At 46.4% G+C, this 24,936-nt stretch overlaps 1 protein-coding gene across 11 annotated transcripts in view; it reads left to right on the top strand.

Annotated features, from left to right (window-relative positions):
• The window catches only part of TRIM29 (tripartite motif containing 29), an 89,942-nt gene that overhangs the window by 24,973 nt on the left and 40,033 nt on the right, over positions 1–24,936 (top strand). For 2 of the 11 annotated variants that reach the window (XM_075442299.1, XM_075442298.1), the window contains 8 exons: positions 684–779; positions 2,016–2,249; positions 2,616–2,814; positions 7,017–7,100; positions 10,573–10,632; positions 11,873–11,974; positions 13,060–13,136; positions 16,031–18,378. In XM_075442299.1, coding sequence (XP_075298414.1) covers positions 684–779; positions 2,016–2,249; positions 2,616–2,814; positions 7,017–7,100; positions 10,573–10,632; positions 11,873–11,974; positions 13,060–13,136; positions 16,031–16,093 — 915 coding nt within the window. In that variant the 3' untranslated portion in view covers positions 16,094–18,378. The other 9 variants (XM_009942246.2, XM_075442301.1, XR_012766106.1 and 6 more) reach the window with 9 other exon arrangements.

The raw sequence follows: 24,936 nt of genomic DNA, 5'->3' as shown, positions 1-24,936 counted from the left end.
CAGCCCTCGTTGAGCTCCAGTTCTATGAACTGCCTTGCATGCAATTGTCTGGTCTGAGCTTCTCTGGGAAGCCAGTGCAAAATGAAATGCAAATGAACCCCAGTGAAGTTGCTGATCTAAGCCAAGCATGGTTGACTACATCTCCTCCTTCCTCCTTTTGTGTTTTTTATTTTTTCCATGCATTCCCCAGCTTCATCATAACATGAAAGCTCTCAATTCAGAGCAAATTAATCCACAATCCTGTCTAAACAGAATTCCTGCCGGAGGCATCATCCTCTTGTTGCAACACTCGTTGAACGTCATTCCATAATTACATGAAAACTGTTATTGCTGCAGTGGCACACCCTGGGATGGGCCCTTCACTGCATACACAGCTGAATTTTGAAACAGGCCTCTTCCCCCTCCAGCTAATGACTCTAATGTGATTAAAAGCGGCACCATGACGGTAGCCTAGTAGGTGGGTGCTTCTGCTGCTGCCTTTGCTGAGGGAGCTGAATCTCTTGACCCAGCCAGAAGCTCTGGGATTTTGTCCAGTGTCAGCACATGATCTCCATTTCAAGCAGTGCCAGGAACCTGTACCTCCCAGCTATTACTGTTCAGGGCCAAATGCATAACTGGAAGCACAGTGTCTCTGAAGTAGGCCACCCTCAGACCCAGTTCATGAGACTCCTCTCTTCTCACAGGCTGAGCTTTCACTGCAGAAAGAGCAACTGCAGCTGAAGATCATTGAGGTAGAAGATGAAATGGATAAGTGGCAGAAGGAGAGGGACCGTATCAAGGTGTGTATGGGATATTCTTTTAAGATCACTTCTCTGTTTCTCCTGCACTTGTCACTTTCCTTTCTTTTCCATTCTCTCATCCCTCTCCTCCTTTCCTCAATTTCTCTGACATACCCAGCTCTTACTCACTCCACTCCTTACCCAGTCTTCATACCATCACTCTCCACAACTCAGACACGCCAAATCTTGGAAACAACAACTCCTACTGAAGTCATCTTGCAACATACCCTGCAGGAGATCAAGAAGAGGCAGCCCAACTTTGTTACAAAATGATCCAAGGTACCTCCCTGCTTTGGATCCGTTACAGTTCTTCAATCACAAGTAGCAAGGCTGATTCAGAAACAAAGGTGTGCTGCCTTTTTTCCTGCTAGACCATACACAAAAATGAACTCCAGAAGGGCTCTAGATTGCCCAAACAGAGATAAGGCAACAGTGACAGATGCAGTTACATCAGCAAACATCTTGTTTATAATGGAACAACTTATTTGCATACTGATATAGGGCTCCTTTTAATACTTTCACCACTCTAAGGGTCAGAATGTAGTAATGGTGGTGGGTTTTGTGGTTTTTTTTCATTTATACCCTAACTGAATAAGGCAGTGAAAACACTATTCAGAGACAGCCCAGAAAATTTGCATAATATTAATAGGCAAAGCCCTTTTATGTGGTACACCCACACTGGCTTGCCAGTTCTGCTTTTTGTCTGCTTTACTACCATTATTATTATTATTGGAAATCTGAGCTAGAAATTTTAACTCTGAATATAGTTACATCCACAGTCCTTCCAAGGAATATTTCAGAAGGACCTAGAGGTCAGGTTTGTAAAAAGTGTTTCAGCAGCTTTCATCCTTTGAAATGGTGGGAATTTGGTCCTCAAATTCTTGAGAAGCCAGAACCATGATTTAGAAAGCTAAACAGTGTTTTCAAATACCACCTAAGAGTGTAGTTCATGAATTGAAATAAAAGATATGCTCTTATAATCGGGAAGACAGCATGCCCTGTAGGTTACACACACACAACTATTGCAAGGACAAATATTACTGCTCTTGGCACAACTTTTCTGGTGCTAAGGCTAATGTACTTAGAGTCTCCATAGTCACAGTCTAAATGCTGAAAATGCTTAGACATATCGCTGTCTGTATCCCTCTATTAGCAAGTGAATTCCTAAGAAGTTTAATGTTTTACTTTTCCTGCGTCTTTCCTGCTGCTTCCCCTCTTTGCCCCTTCTCTCCGCAGAACTACACCACCAATGAGAAAGCCACAGTGGACCAGCATTTCAAAGAGCTGATCCGTGACCTGGAAAGGCAGAGGGATGAAGTGAAGGCTGCCCTGGACCAGAGGGAAAAGATTGCATCAGAGAATGTGAAAGAAATCGTGGATGAGCTGGAAGAGAGGGCAAAGCTTCTGCGGGAGGACAAGGAGAACAGGGAGCAGATCCACCAGATCAGTGACTCCGTGCTCTTCCTGCAGGTAACTGAGATCACATTTTCCTTTCCTTTTTTCTCCATGAGGACAGGATTTGTCCCAAAGACAAATCCCAAGGTAGTGTAAGATGCATTAATCTTCTCCAGTTCAATGCACACGTATGGCAAGAACCAACCCTGACATTTGAAGCTGTCTCAGCTCTGGTAGGTGAAGAATGAACTTAGGCATGCCAATGCCTGATTTTTTTGTAGATGGCTACAGCTCACAGGCAGAACATTTGTCTGCCCCCTGCATCTTCACTGTTCTCCTTTGTGTTTCGTGCAATTTGGAGCCTAACATTAGCCAGTTCCCTAGGATCTAGCCTCTGTCTCTTATGTTCCTCAGTAACCTTTCCTCCCTTCTTTTTGACAGGAGTTTGGTGCTTTGATGAGGAACTATGTCCCCCCTCCATCTCTCCCAACATACAGTGTGCTGCTTGAAGGGGAGAGCATGAGCCCATCTATGGGACTCCTCAGAGATGACCTCCTAAACGTCTGCATGAGGCACGTGGAGAAGATCTGCAAGGCCGACCTTGGCCGCAACTTCATAGAGAGAAACCACATGGAAAATGGTAGAGTATCTGAGATATCCCCTTCCCTCCCTTGCTGGGCAAAGCCTAGCTCAGAGTCAGAGGAGATGAAGTGTGATAAGTGTGCTCTCACAGAGGAGAAATTAAGAAAGGACCTAAGAGAAACATCACCTGTAGTTGAAACTCATTCTAGAATATCAGAATTATCCTACCAGACCTATGTGGGAACAGAGGCAGTTGAACTGCCAGGGATTTAAAGTATGTCACGCGTAGGGGACCCAGGAGTCCCAACGAGCCCTAGTTCCCCGAGTGGTGTTTTGTGGTATGGCTTAACAGTGTTTGATCGATTCAGCCACATCCCGTGTGGGACTTCAGAGCAACACTTCTCTTGGCGGTCAAGAACAGTGACCCTCTCCTCCTGCAAGAGGCCAACAGGGACACTCTGCCTTGTGCTAGGCTCCAACAAGCCCCTGCAAGCTTAGCATGACAGTTTCTACTTGGAACACTGCACAGATATACTAAGGCAACTCAATGGCTTACTAGGTAAATTGAGAAGACAGTAGCAGAAATGTGTATGTAGCCACCCCAGTACAGCAATTTTGAAATCCTGTCAGTAGCCTATTGGTACAGCTCCGTTAGCACATTTGCTGTGCTGGTATGACATACCATTTTACAACAGCCTCCATCAGCCACTGCTTGCCTGGCTGGAATATGAAATACCCTGCAAGCACCCGTCACTGAAAATCTAATAACAGATTTTCCAAGTAAAAAGGTCTCCATTTTGGTGTTCAGGTTAATCTGAACTAGCATAACTCTCTGATCATACTTCTCTGCATGTTCCACTAGGCAGAGCTTTATTTTCTGCCTGCCCTGTGCTGGGGTGTTCAGGGGACATGCAGTGCCGAATAGTCCCCACACTTCAGTGACGGTTAAGGATGGATGATCTTTCTTATGTGAATAGAGAGGTCATGGTCAATACCACAGCACTGCAAGGAATCTTCTAAGTTTTAGAATGCACTTACTTTCTGTGTTTTCCAATTAGTTCTGCAAAAATGACTTGTCTTGCATTGAGCTCACACATAATTGACCTGCTGGAGAGCAGCTCTGCGGAGAGGGACCTGGGTGTCCTGGTGGACGACAGGTTAACCATGAGCCAGCAGTGTGCCCTGGCTGCCAAGAAAGCCAATGGGATCCTGGGGTGCATCAAGAAGAGTGTGGCCAGCAGGACGAGGGAGGTTCTCCTTCCCCTCTACACTGCCCTGGTGAGGCCTCATCTGGAGTACTGTGTCCAGTTCTGGGCTCCCCAGTTCAAGAAAGATGAAGAGCTACTGGAGAGAGTCCAGCGGAGGGCTACGAAGATGGTGAGGGGACTGGAGCATCTCCCCTACGAGGAGAGGTTGAGGGAACTGGGCTTGTTCAGCCTGAAGAAGAGAAGGCTGCGAGGGGACCTTATAAATGCCTACAAATATCTGAAGGGTGGGTGTCAGGAGGATGGGGCCAAGCTCTTTTCAGTGGTGCCCAGTGACAGGACAAGGGGCAATGGGCACAAACTGAGGCACAGGAAGTTCCGTCTGAACATGAGGAAGAACTTCTTCCCTCGGAGGGTGACGGAGCCCTGGAACAGGCTGCCCAGGGAGGTTGTGGAGTCTCCTTCTCTGGAGATATTCAAGACCCGCCTGGACAAGGTCCTGTGCAGCCTGCTGTAGGTGACCCTGCTTCGGCAGGGGGGTTGGACTAGATGACCCACAGAGGTCCCTTCCAACCCCTACTATTCTGTGATTCTGTGATTCTGTGATAAGGTTAGGAGGACAAGGCACTAGAATGGGACTCCATAACCAAGGTTCACTTTCTATCTCTCCCACAAACAGCCCTTGTAACCTTGGGCCCCCATTAAATGACCTCTTGCACCAAGAATAATAGGAATCTGAATTGTTATCTCACCAGGTTGCTATAAGGACATAATCTATTAATAATTGTGGAACCCCAGATACCAGAACAATAAAGGTCAAGAAGCTGGATAGGTAACATGAAGATGAACTGCACCTTGCTGTCTCAGAGGAGGTGTGACTTGAAAAGATGCAGGGATAATCTCAAGTTCAGGTCATATAACACAAGCAGCTGAGGAACTCTGCTGCAAATCGGCAAGATCACTGTTATTTCATTCGGCTTCACAGTACTCACTAGAGTGAGTTCCTCCCATATTAATAAAACACATTTTTTCCTGGGCAAAAGCCACACCAAATCACTCCAATTTCCTTCCAGAAAAGACAGATCCACATTACAAGATGATACGACAAAGGAGCAGGTGAAGAAACAGCTAGAGCCAGATTTTTAAACTCTCCCTACGCTTAAAGCAGTACCAGCAATTGAACATTACATGGCTTCCAATGTTTAACACTGCAATGTACCTGGTCAGATTCAACACGCCACGTGCTAAGGTTTGCTGAGAAATTTGGCTATAACTTAGTACAGGTAGGTGACAGGCAGCTCAGATCCAAAAATCACTTTTGTACATTTTTCTTTCTTCTCCTTTGCTCACCCGGAGAATTTCCAAACTCTGGATGGCATAATGCCAAGGGATTTTGGATTCCTGACTACTCACAGCACTTCTAAAAACTAGATTAGTAGCATAAAAGCACTTTGCATTCAAGTTACCATTACTTAGGAAGTTACCTTCCATCTGCTGAGCTGGCTTTTGCCCATCCCGAAGCAAATACATTTTAGTTGGCCATTTGTACAACCCAACAAGAGCATGCACATGTTCAGTTCTAGTAGCTTTAGATAAAGACTGACTACTTCTTGATCACTTGATCATTTTTAATTAGGGTCCTCTCCCTGTTACTGATGCCAGAAGTCCTCAATGGTACTTGAAATCTAAGGGATTCAAGTGCCAAAATGTTTCTGAGCAGGGCTACAGTTAACTACTGCCAGAAACCTGGGCACTCAGAAACTTTACCAGGGATTTAATGGACACAGTTTGGACTCTGCCTAATGAGAACACCACTGCTATCCACTCAGTTGGGAAATGTTATTTAAGGTGAGTCAGAAACTTCAGTGCTCTCCGTTTTTTGAACTACAGTTACACTTGAAAGAGGACAGCACTCCACATCAGTGACTGCAAGGAAATAACACCACAATTACTTAATGGATTTAATTAACTCAGCCTCCCCCTGAGTCACTGCAACAAATTCATTTGCAGTCGGCTTGATCTTCTAGCGTAAAAAACTTCCCAGGAAGAAATATTATATTAATGGAATGAAACCTGCTTAATAGCAGACTCCAAAGGGAATCCAGTTTCTTTTAGTTGTCATAACAGGTACCTACTTAGTAGTGTGGCAAGGAGGCAAATAATCAGAGACCATCCAGGGAGTTTAAATAACACAGAAATAAATTGGAGAAATAACATAAAAGTTTGTTACGTGACTTAAGAATCAAAGAATGGAACTATTTAAACATGGGAACCAATTTTACCCCCTAGTGGAGAACAACAGGTTTATGTAGCACCTGAGGCCTTACAAGAAACTATTTTTATGAGCAACTTTACTGACAGAGCATCATTTCCTGTGGATCAGTGTCAGAAAACCAATCCAGGCTGTGTAATACCTGGCAAAAGCATACAGGTTTCATGCACTGCATGAAGTCTGAACCAAACACCCTTGTCCAAGAGCCCAGGAAGCTAGGAGCTCTTTAAACATAGGTTTAGCATCTTTCTCTAAAAATCGAAGAAACCAACCCACTGAGCTCTCCTCCCAACACTGACTTTCTTGAGCTTTGTAATACTTGCAGTTCAAGATCTGCTGGTTGAAAACCAGCTCTGTGCACGGGTTTTAAACACACAAAAGAAGCCAAACCCAAACCACTGCTTTTGAAGTTGGGTACATTTTTAGCCACACAGCAGTATTTTGGTAGGAAAATGCCTCAACCCTGAAGTCTCCCTGTGGAAATTCAGGAGATAGCTTATCTACTGAATGGCCGAATGCTTCAGCTGTGCTGTGCTTCTGAGGCAGCCTTCTCTTTTATCACAGGCTGAACCTCTGGGCATCTACAGCGCTGCTTTATGTCCCAGCCAGAGTCCCACAGAAGAATTAAAAAAATAGCAGAACTTGTTTTCAAACAGCAGAACCATCTCTCCCTGCAGCACTTGAAGCAGCAATTCCAATCTGTTACCCTCTTCGCCCTCCTCCCGTCCCTCTTAAGACCACTGAACTGCCTGGTCCAGTTCATCCTTTGCTTTGCTTCTCCAGGTGACCACCGGTATATGATGAACAACTATGAGTGGAACCAGCCCGACAACTTGAAGAGATTTTCCATGTTCCTGTCTCCCAAAGGTATGGCACCCTAATGGTGGTCAGGCTTCTTCCAAACACAGCATAGGAAAGGAACTTCATTAATGATTTGTCCCAAAATTTGCTTTCCCTCATCTTTCCTCCTGTCCCTGGACAAGACCCATCCCTCTGCATTCGTTTATGCCAGATCTTCTCTCTAGGCTACAAAGCTTTGAGAACTTTTTGCCTTTTCATCTCAAACAAGGCAGCAAATGTTCTCAACTCTGTGGAGGAGAGCTGGAGTGACTGAACTCTTTCAAAGAGCATAGTTTATGAATATAGGGGAGTTTTAACATGTGTTACTGGGTTGAAGTAAGTGTTACTCTCCACCAGAAGCTTATCCCACTGTGCTATCAAGTGTGAAAGCTATATGAGGCTTGCTCTGCATTAGAAATTAACTTTCACCAGAAAACGTACTTTTTCCCTACATAGAAAAGATAGAAGCAGCGAGGAATGTGTCCTAAAAAAGCAGAAGTCTGAGGTTCCTTTCTCAGCTCTGACATTGACAACAGGAGCCCTGGTGATCTGTTTACATGAACAGTACAGCATGAGTCTTTGGAGTGAATGACTGTTTTCGACACATTCAGTAGTAAAATGGCAGTTGTCTATTTCTAAATCAGTTTCAGGACTTCCAGAGCAACAAGCAGAGAGTGCGAAAAGCCTAGGCAAACCAATGCCCATAGAAACAAAAAAACAGAGAGGGTAGCACAAAAAAAGTAACCAAATTTCCCCCAGTCCCTGGAGAGCAAGGCTCTGCCTGGATTTACCAGGTGTTTACAGCTGCTGTTCTGCAAAGCCATATGGCTGGCAGGGCAAAGAGTTATGCCAACAATTAGCAGTGGCACTCCCCTGAAGGCATATTTGAAGTGCAGTGTTGCCTACTTTGTCGTTGGGGTTTCATGGGGATAACCCAAACCCCAACACTGAGCCCTTTGTCTGGATTTCCACTTTGTCCTTCTCCTCTGTTACCAGCCTATGCCTGGCAGCTAGCTGGCAGCCCTGCCAGGCGCCATGGGGGTGAGGATGCCATTCAGAGCAGAGGCAACATTCCTAGTTTAGCGTCTGCAAGCCTTTAGCAGGACTGTTTCCTGCAGCCCCCCCAAGTTAGGGGACAGCCTCTTCATCAGGGGCTGCAGAGAGGCATTTTGCCAGTGGTGGGATTGTCTTGCTTGGAGCCTGTCTCCAAACACTGCCTGGATGATTATAGCTGCTGTTCTGCCCCAGCTGCTTCAGGGCTTTACAGGCCCTGTGCTGTCAGGGAAACACATGTTCTGCTAAGCGGAGCTGCCGATGCTGGGGAGACACCACAGTCTCAGCCCTGCATCCAAAACTGTTTTCAACCTTGAGGGATGGTTGAAAGATAGAGCTAAAATTGCATGGGCTGAACCCATCTCTAGTCACGATGCGTGGCTTCGGGTTCAGGTGGAAATAGCACAGCATATATTTAAGGAATTGGGGGGGGGGGGGGGTGACAATGCGAGGAACACAGTAGACAATGCCATTCTGCCACCACTGCTCACATGTGTCTGGGATAGGGCTGAAACCTGACATGGCAAAAGGAAGGGAAAAGCCATTTGCGGCACTGCCATAGCATGGCACAGCCTGGCTGCTCACTGCTCTGGACCATAGTGCTTGGACTTCCCCCTGCTCCTCTCTGGAAGATTAGCTGCTGAGACATGGAAGCAGGGGCTCCCTGGCTCCCAGCTGGGATCCAGCATCCCAGCCTCCTGCAGGATATGCCAAGAGACAGGAGGGATCAACAGGGACTGCTAGGTGCAGGGTTTCTTATTCGGTACTGTTTACTGGAGCCGGGGGGGACACTTGCTGGATGCAGTCAGCTACAGAGTAGCGCATGGGTTGTACAGCAGCTTCGGGCTCAGTAGCCTGCTGTTTGAATACGCAAATACTACGGGAGTGTTTGTTCCGCCTACACATCCACGTTTTCCTGAGAGTGCAGACACGTTGCCCTCCAAAGCTACTCATTCTATATTTTCTACCAACAGAGTAATTTTGTCCAAAAAAGCTAAGCACATGATTGCACACACAACCTCTGCTGAAATGGGGATTGAACAGCACTGGATTCTCCACCAGGGTGAGGAGTCAAGCGTGATCCCTTACAGGAACATTTCGACAGAAAGGAACCAGCTGCTGAAACCACACTGATGAGGACTTTGGGAACAGAATGAATCAGAAGGCAAAACAGGAGACCTGACCCACTTAGCTTGCATGCTGACTAGCAAAGGATTATCCAATGAATAATGCAATACACCCATAATCATTTAACTCTCTAGAGCTTTCTGTGGTCTATCAATGTGTCACATAGAAGCCCAGCACTACCTCTGATTGCATTTTTCTAAGGAATTCCATAAAATAGGAGGAAAAAGAAAGAGGACCACCTGTTGCATTGCATAATAGGCACAGAATGCTCCAATATCTCATGATAGTTTGGCAACACACCCTTTTTCTCAGCTAGGTTGGATCACTAAAAATTCTGCCCGAGGCCACAGCAGCCAGTCTGTTTGCTGCGCTGAGGAATGCTACCCAAGTAATGCTCTGTGCTAATTGCAGTTCCCCGTACTAAGAAACAGCTTAGATTTGAGCTGAACCTATAGGTTTTTAAAACCTGCATAAACTCAAGGACACTTTTACTGGTCTTGTCATTAAAGACAGTATCACAGAGCATCTGCCTGCAGGGATAACATAATGAGGCAGAGGGGAGACATAAAAGGTTTCAAATGCTGCCTAAAAGATAGAGGAACAATCTGTTCAACTGCTCGACACTCCTTTCTGTCCTCTTCCACCGAGCTTTCTTCTTCTGATGTTGCAAACCGTTTGGCCAAAGCCAGGAGGAGGATGGAAAGATGATCTTATGCCTGTGGAAGTCTTTGAATGAAGAGTCAAAGGGACTCTTGCACACAGAGAGGGAGAGAACTGCTTAAATAGGAAAGCAGTCCACAGGATGGCAGCATAACAGCTCAAAGTATTCATCTCCTTTTCGCTCTTCTGGGAGTCCAATCTCTCACAAAAGGGGTACAACAGCGCTAGCCTGCATCACAGCACGATGTCCTAGTGAAACCTTGGAGCACACGCCTGTCACAGTGGCTGAGACAACGTGTACTTGAGCAAGAAATGTTCCTCTACTTGGGTCTCCTGAGCTCTAAATCCAAGCCTCCGCCTGCAGGTCTCTTTGCAGAATAGTCACATTGAGTAGACAAACCTGAGCTGGCAATTTAATGCAGCTAAAGACAGCTCTGTGGCAGTGAGAGTGCTTTGTTCTCTACATGGGAAGTCTATTCACCACTCCCAAGAACCCAGAGAAAAAAGATCAAGCTCTCCTCTACTCCCTGGACCCAGATTTCTGGTTTGGGGCTGCGTCCAAATTGGTGGGGACTGTTTCATAGAGCAATGCCAGGCACAGGCTATTGAGCCAGCTCGTCAGGAGCCGACTGCTGAACTGGATGCTCTTGTTTTACAGCCAATTTCAACCCACGATCATGGGAATTTTCCTCCTTCCAAGCGACTGAGGAAACACTTGGTACGGGTAATTCCGACTTCAGTTTGAAAGGATCTAACCCCCCGTGCCACAGCTTTCTAGCTGGCTAACCAACCTTTTCTGCTTCCCCTCTCAGCTGTCCTGTCATCTGTCTCACAGAACCATCTCTTAGCTGTGTTATCGGCACCTTATGCATACACCCTACCCCAGGTCTCACTGCTTTAGGCACTATGTACATAGGACGAAAAGGTATCCCTGGTCCTCATTGTTCAGACAGTGAAAGAAGAAGATGGAAAACATAAGTGCCAATTTTTAAAGATCCTGAGATAACCAACTGACTGCAATCGACCCAAGTGCCAACATCATCCAAGGCAATCTATGGAGGTTGTGGCAGAACGAGGAGCGGACTCAAAATACCCTCAGCCAGCCTCAGAAGCACAAGGCTGCTCTTCTCCATCACACATACACCTTTTACTTAGCTCATAAGTTCTCAGAGAACCTGCCCAATGTTCACTGTCTGTACAGTGTCCAGCACAATGGGGAGAGGGTGCTTTGAGCTGGTCTACCAAGAACCAGCAGCAACAAGTCATATGCCTTTTCTTTGCAGATCCCCACCTTCCTTTTTCTCCCCTGTATTTTCTTACTTTGCTTTGTTCATGCTCAGAGGGTCTTGCCTTTCCTTCCATTCAGAAGCAGCCTACAAGCATCCACAGCCACTCTACCTGGGGAGATCTCGTGACTCACAGCCATGCCTAAGTCATTCCTGCTTTTCATGCCACAGACAGGGCTGTCTCTCGCTCATCGCCTCTGCTCTCAGATTCATTTTGGCAGCCAGGGCCTGACCCCTAAGAAGGCCACACGGGTAAGCCTTGCTTTAATTTCAATGGGCTTTGAATAAAGCCTCAACTGCTTGGAGGTAAGGGAGCTTCAGCAGTTACGTAGTTTTGCCTCTTTACTCCAGTCTCTGGAGATGCAGTTTACCTGCGAGGAAGCTGGTCCTCTTCAGTCACACCTGCACGCTGGGTCTCTCAAGAGAAAGGCTCTTCCCTGCCTGCCTAGAGCAATGAGATCTCTTCACACCCGCACACTGTGTACCCTGGGACCCCAGAACTGACTGCTCTGATCTGCCTTTTCTTACTAAGAAAAAAGAGACAAAGCTACTAGTTCCCATTTTTCCTCAAACTGGTTGAAGGTAGTTTTACAGGGTGTGTTTCAAAATGCTTAGGCTTCCCCACTGCAGCATGCAACACCATGGAATAACATAACCTCTTCTGTCTTCCAGTAGGCAATGGCACTAAGCTGCCTTTTCAGTTCTCCTCGGTGGGACAGAACCCGTCTGGTGACTTCAGCAAACAGTCTGATGGGAGCCTCTTCACTAAGACCGGTACTAGGCATTTAGTTTTCTCCCTTTCCTTCTGCCCTTTTTTTTAAGAGATAAAACATTTAATCCTTTTCTTGCTCCCCTGGAGCAGTCCTGCACCTGGCCCATATCTCCTGCCCTGACTGTCAATCTCTTAGATACGTGCAAGTGTTTACATGAGCAACTTTGCCAAACCAGGGCAACAGGAGTGTTTAAAAGTATTAAAAAGTTATATCTAGTGAATAATTGAAGGGGTTTTAAATTGTTTGTAAAGTGTACAGGTGAGAATTTTAGCTGATTTTAGAAGTGTAGGGACCAGGGAAAGATACTAGGAAATTATGTTAATAGCCATTTACCCCTCTAGCTTCATCAGTGTTTTAAAACAGCTATCATCCTGAAAGAAGAATAGCTACTGAGAACAATCTTCAACTATGCAGTAGCCTGTCCTCTTTCATCTGAGCCAGAATCCCCCATTCAGCGTCTCATAATCCTCTTTTCACTGCCCAATAGTTCAAGGGTACCAGAGATGGAATCCAAGAGCATTAGCACCTGCCAAGCAGAGTCAGGCCTGATTAATTTGTGAATGGGAGATGGTGGGGAAAGGCCATTGCCTGACAGCACTGACACTGGTTGTGAGTCAGCAGGGCTGGTATTATTTCTGAAGGAGAATGGAAGCTGGGGTGGTAGAAGGGGGTTAGGGCTTATCACACTGCCAAAGGTACTGTCATTAATTTCTGACAAGAAACCCAGACCTCGGCTCTTTGCACTAATTAAATAGCCTCTAGTATTCTTTGCAAGAGTCAGAATGCTTAGTTCAGGACTTGGCCTACATTTAATTGGACTGATTGCATTCCACCTCTCTGCATTCCTCAGACAGTTTAATTAGACAGACCTTCTTTACTCCCCTTTCCTAACTGATTGGGTGGTGGAATAGGCATGTGTCTGACAGCTGTTGTGTCCCACCCCAGAAACGGCTGCATTTCAATGTTAAGCAATGCAATACTAATTATGTGGCACTTCCAGTCCTGCTACTCATCTTGACACTCGCAAGGGGAGACAGAGATGGTGGCAGGTACTGATCTATAACAGGCTGTTTTGTGTTGTCACAGCTTATCCTTCAATAGTGAGACATCAGTCTGCAAAGGTGACGCCACAGACATGGAAATCCTCTAAGCAGTCTGTATTGGTAAGAGATATACCCTTGGTGTGAAAGTATGTGCACAGCTTCAGTGAGAGAACTATCTGTTCTAGGGATACCTGAGACTTCAGAGACTAGGACTTAATTCCTTTGGAGATGGTAAAGTAAAAGCTTCAAGTCAACAACTTCTATTGTTTTTTTCTGTGGTTAACTGCATCCACAGATTAACCCTCCTGCCTTCACAGCTGTGGGTTGTAGGGATAATCAATATTTCAAAATGACATTTTGAAAAGATTTTGCCCCGGTCTAAAATTTGTTCCAGGCTTCTAGAAGCTATACAAATACTATAGCACACGTGCTAGTATCTGTAGTACTTTTCCTCCCTGCAGGTATATCATACACTCTTAGTAGTCCATGACATCTAGAAAGCACAGATTATGTAAATGACACCAAAGACAACCATACAGAAGTATTTTGCTAATTACATCCTACAGTGGGCAGATGCAGTATCAAAGGTGAAGGGTCAGACCACAATCATAAGTCACTAGAACTTCTTTAAGTCACTCATTTTGCACTGTTAGTACAAAACAGGTAATAGTGCCTTATAAGGCGCAGAGGACAGTGATATTTTAGGTCTTGTAATCTTAAATATACAAGGGTAACAAACTGTTCATGCATAACCACTGAAACACTAAGTTCATCCATTTTTCTTAACATCCATCCACAGTGCTGCATTAAGATCTTGCACAATCTGAAGTAAGATCACCAAGTTTTAGCCCCCATATCCACAGACAAAAATCTATTTTTTGGATTCTGATTATACGTTTGTGAAAGATTATTTACTATTCCCTGGAAATAAGACTTGTAAGAAAGAGAGGGTCAAAAATCCAGAGCATTCCCCCACTGAAAGAAGAAAACAGAGGAAATACGTAACAGTTAGAAAGCAGCTGCCTAACGACTGCAGCTGTATGTCTCTGCCAAATTTTCAAGGCCCCACCAGGAGATGAACACCAATGAAAGGGACCTTTCTTGGTAGACTGTAACACTTTCAGAAAATCTAGCCTTGAGTCTCTGAATGTGCTACAGCAAAACATATCTCCTAGGAACCGCAAAGTTTCGCAGTATCTTCTCTGTCTTGTGTTTGATCAGCACCTTTCTAAAAGGTCACCTACTTCATTGTGTGTGTGCCCAGATGGAAATTCTTCCCAGTGATTTTGGACACCAACCTATCCTCCCTAATGGTTGTGTTATACTGGGGAAGTCTAGCCAGGAAAGCGAAAGCTCTGTTAGTATTGGGCACTGGTGGATGTAAGTATGGTCTCCTCAGCAACAGGCACCCCACTGCACAGTAGTCAGTGTGCTGTGATCCATGAGCATAACTCATGATTTCCTTAATCCCCACAGAGAAAGCCTGGCTCCCACATGAAGTCACCAGTCTTTTTCTGTCTCCCTTCCTCTCTCATGAATACACTTGTAGTGGCTATTTTATTTTTATAGCTTATATTCACCAGATAGCCCTGAACCTAACAATTGAGTTGATAAATATAAGCATTAAAAATTCCCAAAATAGAAATACACACTCTGGACTGCAGTAGCTCTGCAGGAGCTTTTATCGTCCACTGGGCCAATAATCTAGCTTTTAAAATAGTCTTAAATATGCATTTAAGTAATACACATGCTAAAAGCTCCGTAAATACGAATTTTCACAAAGGACTATACTGTTTAAGGAGGAATGTCTTTTTAACCCACAGGGAGCTCTTTAAAATGAAGGCCCCCTCTTCCATCTCTTAATTATATTGGAAATTAAAGCCGTAAAATGAAAAGAATTTCAACAAAAGGCAACATTGAGCAGGAGGTACTGGGAGTCGGCAGTGAGCAGCAAGATAGGTTGGGTTTGCTCTGTCCATACTTCCAGCCTCCTGCCGTGCCGATATTAACTAGTGTGCTGCACAAAAGCATACCAGCATGTTGCCGTGAGGTCTCTCCTACCTTCTGCAAGTAACATCTAGGCAGTGGATCAAACCTAAGACAGAGCAGACATTACAAAACCACACTTGTTGCCAATTGCCTTGGTCACTGCTTCATTGGTGTCAGCACATTCTCATCCAGGCTAAAGAGTTTGCCTTCAACAGTGCAACCAGCTATCAGAGACAATAAATTGGCTTTTGTGTTTTGCAGTTGTCCCAAGCCAGCACTAGGCTGTGAAACACAACTTTGCCACGTGTTGCTTATTTGTAATGGCACAGATAAGAATAAAATTCCAGGGGTAGGTCCTGGTGAGGAGATACACAATTAGGGACCACAGTAAACAGAGCTGGAGAGAAAAAAAAGGGCAATTCCTTTAGGCTCTACCCCTGTCTCTCCACTTATGCTTTTGTTTACACAAACATTTAGTACTGGGCCCTGCAAGATGTGGAGGTGCAAATAAACAATACACCATTGTGTGAGAATTTCCACACACAGGAATTTTGCCTGACCAGCTAGAGACCACAAAAAAATACCCTGCGGCTTAGTTGATTGCTTGCATTAACTTTGCGTGGCTTTAAGTGTGAAAACTCCTGTGAGTTCTCAGGCTAGTGAGCAATTAAAAGACACTGACAGAAGCATAAAAATAAAGGTGACATTCCTTTTCTCCCAGAAACCTCTCATCAAACCGTGAGTCATAGTCTGAGATTTTACATGATGCACAGACTGATTTAGCTCAGGAATGAAGTCCATGCAAAGCATATGTATAAAACAAAAAGCAACACCATTTGCATTGGATCACCCCAGCACCTCCAGTAGTGAAATGAGGCAGTGTTGCCTGCAACAGAGAATATCGAAGGTGTTAAGATAGGAGGTATGTTAAGATATGTAATGTTGGGCTACCTAGGAGGGTGAAGTATAGGCCGTCAGAAAAAGAAGGTAGGTCAAACTCACATGCCCCAAATTCTCCATTGCAGTCACATTACCGCCCCTTTTACGTCAACAAAGGCAATGGAGCCACTTCCAACGAGGCACCTTGATTCCTGAAGATTTAGGGAAGAGCTGGCAGCACTTGGAGTGAAGACTCAGCTGCGGATTTTCATGGATGTACCTGCTACTATATTAACCTTACTGCTCTAATCTCTGCCAGGGAGAGGGAAGGTGCAGAAGGGAATAGCCTTTACTAGAGGAAACAAGGATTTTTTTCCAAATCACCTAATCACCTTGAAAGTTCTGCAGGCCTTAACAGCCTAACCCCATTCTCTGCTGTCACCTCCTTATTCCCTCTCTGTTAATGTCCTTCCTTTTGCCTCTGCAGAGCGAGCTGCTCTGCTTCTCCTAGGAAGCATGCACGCTTGGGTAGCACCCCCCGTCCCCCATCTGCTATACCAGTTGCCCTCTTGTTGTGAGTGTGTTTATGACCGTAGCTATTAAGTCCCAGTGAAGGTCCCAAGCTGGGGGGCCCCAAATATCCTCCCTGCAATGGAGAGGCCCCAGCCTCTGGGAGCAATGACAGACTAAAGCTCTTCCCATGCCTCTCTACCCGCCACCCAGCCCTGCCTCAGATGGGGACACACAGCTCTCCCTTGGATCAGCTCCAGCGCTGCCACCTCCCTGAGATCCCTGCAGACTCCCCCGGCCCTTGCCAGCAGTGGCACGCTTCCTCAGGGCCCTTCATCAGCTCAGCTCTGCTCCTGCTGCCTTCCAAAAAGCCAGCCAGCAGGACCTATTTGGAGCTGCTGCAGTTAGGCCAGCTACCCGTGGAGGGCTGAGAGGCTATCTATCCCATTAAAGTACCCCTCCAGACACATTTTCAAATTAAGAAATAAAAAGAAAATCCATCCTATTAATATAAGATTGATTAGATGCCATAGGTATCGGGTGCTTTTTTGTTTTGTGGTGTTTTTTTAATTCCCCTAAACCAAAATTGACTTATACATTGCAGTTCAGGTGTTTTTTCTGCAACAGAATTAGTACCATAGCTTTTTGCTCAGGGTAATATTTTTTATTTGTCCCCTGGACAAATGAATCACGTCAGCACCCAGCTTGCAAACCAGCCAGAGCTGGTTAACCTGTCCATGATCTCACTGAGATTATTTTCCTTCCCCTTGGACAAAGCTGAGAGGTTAGGTCCATGCTATGGATAAACCTCCCCAGGCCAGTCAATGGAAGCAGATGGCCCACTGCAGGATCAGAGCCCTCAAACGCTGATAAGCAGCTGCAGAACAGAGAACCAGGACCAGACAGCTACTTCTCACTGTTTGCTCTGTTGAAGTGGTTTTAGGAATGCCTTTTCCCACCTTTCCTACCCCCAAAAAGCTTGCAACACCTTGCTGAGAGAGGTCACACTGAAAATCACTTTTTTGCTAAACCCCGTGCAAAGATACTCACTGCTTTTTAACAACACCTCCGACAAAACTTCTGAGGCTGCAAGTTGGTTGCTCCAGAGTACTTGAAATGGCACTTACAATTTTTTTTTTCCTTAATGACCAGAAGGGGAAGGGGATAGCATGGTAGGGAAGGATGTGAAAAAAGTGAAACCGGGATAGAGTTGCTAGGAAATACACAGAGGGGTTTGAGTATGTGTGTAAAAGGATAAAATAAGCCCCTTTCCCCCAAAAATCTCACTGTTTGTTTCACCGCTGAGCAGGCATCCAGTAATAACTTGGGTCCCTTCTGTTCCCATAAAAACTTCCACCACCTCCTTTCTACTCTCCAAAATGAGGGCACAATCCCTCCTCCTCCTCCAAAACTCAGATATTAAAATCCTTCCCTGATCCTTTCCCACCCAAAGAAGGCCTGCTGCGGTGCCGGCCAGGATGGCAGCACCCCTCACCCAGCACCCCGCGGGAGCCAGTGTCCCCTTCACCCTCCCCCCGCTGGCTCTGCCCTGCCCGACAACCTCCCTACTCCCCAACCTCCCTGCGCTCCAAGGGCCTCACACCTTGCGCACACACACCACTTCTCACACCGGCACACTCCGGTGGCAGGAGCGGAGCTGCTCCCTGTTTCCATTGGCCTGGCAGGATACCAGCCTCCCCTCCCAGCCCCACTGGTCTCCCTGAAGCCCTCTGCCCCGCTGGAGAGGTGCGGGACGAGGCACAGCTCCAGCCCCGCTCTGCCTCGCAGTCCTGGGGAACTAGCAGCGTGGCTTCGAGGTGTATTGTGCATGAACTGTTTTTATCGTGTTTGTCTTGATCAGCAAAGCAAGAGGAATTCCACCTCCTCAGACAGGACACGACTGCGCTGATGTAAATGAGGCCCTTCACGTATACAACACATACTGCAGAAATAAAGGAGAAAGCTCCATGTCTGACCAAAAACCCTGAGGATGACATCTCTGTCTTTGGTGTTTGTGTGCTTGTAAGAGTCTCACTCATTAAGTCTCTTCAAAATATTCTTTATGCGGGCAAGGGGTTTGGAGAACCTGTTTTCCCAGCTCCTAGAGGCTTTCTTTTCACTGCTTTCTGGATATTTTGAGTGAGGTTCATGTCAGCTCAGATGAAATTTCCACATCCTTAAAGGTCAAAGCCAGACTGATGGACGCACTTGAGACCACCCTGCAGATACGCTCAGCTAGGTCAGCTCCCAAACACCGGTGTCACACAAGTCCTTCCCTGCAAGGGCATTTCTAGAAACCCCTCAGAATCACAGAATGTTCGGGGTTGGAAGGGACCTCTGTGGGTCATCTAGTCCAACCCCCCTGCCGAAGCAGGGTCACCTACAGCAGGCTGCACAGGACCACGTCCAGGCGGGTCTTGAATATCTCCAGAGAAGGAGACTCCACCACCTCCCTGGGCAGCCTGTGCCAGGGCTCCGTCACCCTCCGAGGGAAGAAGTTCTTCCTCCCATTCAGACAGAACTTCCTCTGCTTCTGTTTGTGCCCATTGCCCCTTGTCCTGTCGCTGGGCACCCCTGAAAAGAGTTTGGCCCCATCCTCCTGACACCCACCCTTGAGATATTTATAAGCATTTATTAGGTCCCCTCACAGCCTTCTCTTTTTCAGGCTGAACAAGCCCAGCTCCCTCAGCCTCTCCTCGTAGGAGAGATGCTCCAGTCCCCTCACCATCCTCGTAGCCCTCTGCTGGACTCTCTCTAGTAGCTCCTCATCTTTCTTGAACTGGGGAGCCCAGCACTGGACACAGTACTGCAGATGGGGCCTCACCAGGGCAGTGTAGAGGGGAAGGAGAACCTCCCTCGACCTACTGGCCACATTCCTCCTAATGCATCCCAGGATCCCATTCGCTTTCTTGGCAGCCAGGGCACACTGCTGGCTCATGGTCACCTTGTTGTCCAGCAGGACACCCAGGTCCCTCTCTGCAGAGCTGCTCTCTAGCAGGTCCACTCCAAGCCTGTACTGATGCATGGGGTTGTTCCTCCCCAGGTGCAGGACCCTGCACTTGCCCTTGTTGAACCTCATCAGGTTCCTCTCTGCCCAACTCTCCAGCCTGTCCAGGTCTCGCTGACTGGCAGCACAGCCTGCTGGTGTATCCACCACTCCTCCCAGTTTTGTGTCATCAGCAAACTTGCTGAGGATACATTCTAACTCTTCACCAGGTCATTGATGAGTAAGTTAAACAAGACTGGGCCGAGTACTGACCCCTGGGGGACACCACTAGTTACAGGCCTCCAACTAGACTGCGCCACTGATGACAACCCTCTGAGATCTGTCATTCAGCCAGTTCTCAATCCATCTCACTAACCACTCATGCAGCCCACACTTCCTGAGCTTCCCTAGGAGTTTGTTATGGGAGACAGTGTGGAAAGCCTTGCTGAAGTCGAGGTAGACAACATCCACAGCTCTCCCCTCATCTACCCAGCTGGTCATGCCATCGTAGAAAGCTATCACATCAGTCTGTGGTTGTTCCCGAGTTCAGTGCCTCTGCCCTGTCAGAGTTAAACCTCACCAGTTCCCACCGGAGGAAAGCTCTTGCTCACATATGCGCAGGCCAGAATCAGTCTGGGATAGACCAGGCTGCGAGGAGACCGGCTGAGCTGAGGCGCTGGTTTGCCCCAGCCTGAAACCCGGGTCTGCTCGGGAGGTTGGTCCTGGGCACCACTGGGACTCTCCACCCACTAGAACCCTTCTGTGTGGCTCCAATTTCTTGCCTATATCATGTCTTCTCTTGTCTCTGAAGGGGAGAATAAATCCCTTGCGGGCTACCAAATATGCAGGTTCAACTCCAGACACACATAGAGGTACCCCTGACAGCTGCTTAAAAGAGCAGCTGTACCTATGAATCTGTGGGGATAAGAACAGAGGCAGGGAAGGTTTATTCATTTACCCTGGATACACTAAGGCAGGGAGCTTTCCAGAGGATGCCTAGACTATTTCTCCTGCCAAGTACTAGATACCAGCTATTTTTCCCCAGACACTGCCAAAAGTCATTGCTGAAAAGCGCAGATACTACAAATTCACTTGAGAAGCCAGTAAATCCTCCTTGTTTACCCCACATGGGAGTTACCACAGAACAGAGCTCAGCTCTTTCCCATCAATTCCACTCACTGCCTCCACTACCGTTATTACTGTGATTAAAAAGCAAAGACAAATCTTTTTCCTGTCCTGAAATTGCTGCAAACATCTCAGTTCTACCACTTAAGCATAAGAAGAGCAAGTTACAAGCACACTCTGCACTCCTGGACTTTGTGACACTAGAGAAAATAACAGAGCTCATCACCTGAGCAGTCAGAGGCAGCGAGCAGGACTGGCCGCGCTGGCAGCGTGGGGATGGAGTAATGAACCTTGCAGCTGCAGGGCTGCATTGAGCCTGCTCAGGGAATCGAATCAGAGCAGCCCCAGACACGCCATAATGAACTTCCCAGCCTGGAAGCACGGTCTGAGCTCAGCACTGCTGAGACCAAGGACAGCCAGCCCAGCTGAAGGAGACAGGGTTGCTTGTCTCCCTTTCCTCAGGCAGACCAGAGGGGTTGGAACTGGGGTCAGGCATCAGCTCTCCATCCCAAGGAGATCCCTGGCAGAAGGGATGGGGGTGATGGGTCTCTCTGATCCAGGCAGCAGCTGCAGAAGGGCAGAGGACACTTGGACACTTGAAGCTGGGATGCCAGAGCAAGGCTCAATGACAAAGATTGCAGTGAGGCTGGTTCAGAGGGAAACGAGTAGCCGTGACTCCTTTTTGGAGGGCCTGGAAGCTGATGACATCAAAAGTGGTCTTGTCCCTCTTTTACCACCGCTCCTCAGACCCAGCCTGACCCTGGCTCAAAGCACTCCACGGCAGATGAAGCCATGGGGGTACACGCGTGAGTGCCATGTCGGTGTAACCGACTGGCCAAGCGCCATGGGAGCCATCACACGGCCAAACCAGAGCAGAGCAGGCTGCCACGCAACTTGGAACGAGGTTATGACAAATTTTGCCGTAGCACATATGCAGTTCCAGGCTTCTCAGCACAATCTGTGCTGCTCCAAGGGAAACGGCAATAATGTGGGGACAGACTCTCTTCTTGGATGCAAGTTGCCAGCAATGGTCAGCAAAGAATCATGGCAAGTAGCTCCAAAAGCTGATCTTCTCTAATGATCCACTCAGTCACCTGACTTCTGTCACCAGAGCAAGACAGGCCACTGTTTTATCTTTGTACATATTAACTATGAAGTTTTAAAATTAACAATTCTTCAGGGGCATAAACAGGAATAATAAAGTCTAATTTCTTATGAACCTTTAAATTTTTCCAATATTTTAATGACATGAATTTGCCACTCTTGCACAAAGATAACACAGGGATAGAGTGTTTGAATTTGCTAATTAGCAAGCATAAAATACAGCGACACATTCTTAAATAAAACTATTGGGATGTTCAAATCAAGACTATGGTAGCTTCTGAATTTCCATTGCCAGGAATCAGATCTTTAGACTTTCAGCTCTTCAGGCTACAGACCTTGAAATGATGCAGTATAACAGAGCATTTCCTCCAGATCACGCTGGAGCCAAGGGGCACAGTGACACCAGTTTCAGACCCTCAGTCAAGACCAAATTCTGCCTTGAATATTTCATAATCTTGGGGACTAGCTTAGGACCTGTCTTCAAGGGATTGCTTGCTACACGTAAAGTTAAGTACACGGATATGCCATATGTGGGCCTGGGGCTGGAAACAAATAGGAAATACTTAGCATCCGCAGATATGGTACAACCGCTAATTCTGCTGCCTCAACATGTCACAAGAAAAAGCTTTTTCATCTCATTCAGCTCTCCTGGACTAGCTCACCGACAGACAAGTAGAAAACACTCTATTGCCTGGTACAAGTGAGGTCCATGTCTCACAGCACAGTCATCCAGACACTACCCCAAAAAACAACGAGAAATAAAAATCTGGTTCAATATGTTCTTTTAACTCCAGCTTTTTGCTGTACTTGGATGTTTAAACAGCTCTCTAGTTAACTCTATAGAAAGAATTCTTCCAAACAGAAAGAATTTTAAGGAAATGCCTTACAGATTAATATTTCCCTTAATCTGGGAAAGAAACATTTGAGCCAGACAAAATATGCATGGATAGTTGTCATAATTAATTTGCACATTTTTGTGCACTTAAACCAGTAATCTTACAGACTTTCATCAATCATGTATCTAGTCCTCAAATAGTTGCCATGCACTGCCAAAGCTGCCTTCATGTTAGAGTAATTAAGGATAAGCATTTACGCTTTCTATTGCTTGTTATTACAGGAGCTGCCGTGTTTTGCAAATGTGAGTTTTCAACATTTTCTCCCTGAGAAGGCAGGGAAGCATGGCCTGCAGTTCCCTCATCAAGAGACAGGCACAGGCCAGAGGGAGACAGGCACAGGCCAGAGGGAGCAGCTTCCCTGGCCTTGCTGATGCTGAACTCAGTGCTCTTGGATATGTTTCAGGGAGAGCTCAAAGCAGATTCTGTCAGACCCTACCTCGGTCTGTTGTCTTTTGCCTCGGATAAGGCCTGATACCAGATGCTTTACGATAGTGTTAGCCAGTCTACCTCGGGCTACAGTGTTGGATAATCTTCCTGGGGCTGGCAGCCTAAAGCTGGTTAGTCTGACTTTGATGAGCTCTAGGAAGAACTTGACAAGTCCTAGGTGCCCTCAAGTCCTGCTGAAGTTGGAGTGGGCTAAATGGGCCAAACAGATCCTGAGTCATCAGGAAAAGAGTCTTGCTTTGCTGCTGTCGGGAACTGCTTATCAACCCCTGCATCAGCAGCATCAGCTTACTCTGATTCTGTTAAATAGCCCAGTGCCAGAGTTGTTTGTGAACTGCTTTTGGGTCCCTGTAACTCAGGTGCCACGGGACAGCTGTCTTGGTTTTACAAGGACATGCACAGAAGGTATTTTTGTGGGATCTGAGAGAGAAACCTGTCTCAAACCCCACAGCAAGAGCATTAGCACTCAGGAGTCCAGCCCTGCAATCCCTGCTCCAGCAGTTTCACAGACCCCATTACCTTTTCACATGCCATTTGGCTGCTGTCAGAAGTACGAAAGCATCTTAACAAGGAAACCTTTAAAGGCCACTGCCTGCATATATGTGCTCTTTACGTGGAGCCTCCTTCAAAGAAAAGATTTACTTCACATTTTCTCTTCCTGCTTGGGACCTCCAGGGGACGATAGCTCCATAGCTATGCTCTCCTGCCTGCTTATGGATTCTGTGAGTACTTTCCCACTGCAAATCCTAGAGGATTTAATATCCACTCTGTAATCTACTGGCACCAACAGGCATTATCTAACTAAACCTTAAACTGAAAATGCTAGTCTTTCCATTTTCCCCAATCCATTGTGAAAAATTCGGGTTCTTGTAGTCTGGTGGAATTTACTCTCACTCTAATTAAAATACATCACTCGGCTGCTCCTGGCAAGATACTCTGCAGGCTGATGCTGAGTGCAGAGCTGGCAGGCGGGACAGCGGTGCTCCAGGTCTCCCACATCAACTCTGCTTAATCAGACCTGTTCCATCTCACCATAAATCATCAGGAGCAGCATGCTGAATCCTCCTTTCCTCTGCTTTTCTGTGGCTCTGATCAGACAAGTTTTGGCTCTACTAGGGCCAAGGATTACTACTGAGGGCATCCAACTCCTTGTCCCAACTCATCACCAAATCTCAGCAGCAGGATCAGCAAGGAAACCATTTAGTGTTGCGTTTGGTTCTGTAAATGGTGGGAACTGGTCAGTGCCCACAGAAACACTCCCCACCTAGCTCACTGCCTGGGCATCTGATGTGAACATGAATGGCTACTTGGCTGGGCATGCAGTGGTGACCTGGTGGGCAGAAGAACAGGCAAGAGGGACCCGAGATACACATTTAATCCAGAATCCATAGGCCAGTGACACAGATTTATGACCTTGCCCTTTCTGTACCATCATGTGCTTCCAAGATAAAGAAACAAGTTTTCTGTAGTTCTTTCTCCCTCTCATTCATCATACTCCATTTTGGCTAAGTCATCAAGGTCTAAACACCAGCCAGCTATATTCATTTAGGATTTCCAATTTTATTAGGAAAAAAAAAGTCTCAGTCCCAATCAAGCCTGTTGTATGTATTAGGTTTCCACCTGGATAGGGTACAGATTCTGCTCTGTAGTAATCAATCCCCACTAACATACAGCAAATAGAAAAGGGAAACTTTTAGGGGGAAATCAGTCAGGAGATGCAAGAACAAAGACAGTGTTAGAGTGAATTGCAGTACAAGTCCATCTGGTTCAGTAACCCATCTGACAGTACCAGATGCTTCGATGGAAGATGCCAGTAGACAGATGTGGGATAAACTGTGTTTAGGGAGAGCTATTTCCTCCTGACCCCATCAGTTAGTACTTAGCTTATGTCCTTAATTAATACCACATTTAGTGTTTTTAAATCCTATTAACTACATATCTGATGTGACTCCCTATTAGTGTAACAGCTGAGCATTAGTATCAGGAT

This window comes from Opisthocomus hoazin, chromosome 24, assembly GCF_030867145.1.
Source record: "Opisthocomus hoazin isolate bOpiHoa1 chromosome 24, bOpiHoa1.hap1, whole genome shotgun sequence".
Taxonomy (NCBI): domain Eukaryota; kingdom Metazoa; phylum Chordata; class Aves; order Opisthocomiformes; family Opisthocomidae; genus Opisthocomus; species Opisthocomus hoazin.
This window is presented reverse-complemented; position numbering and strand designations above follow the sequence as displayed.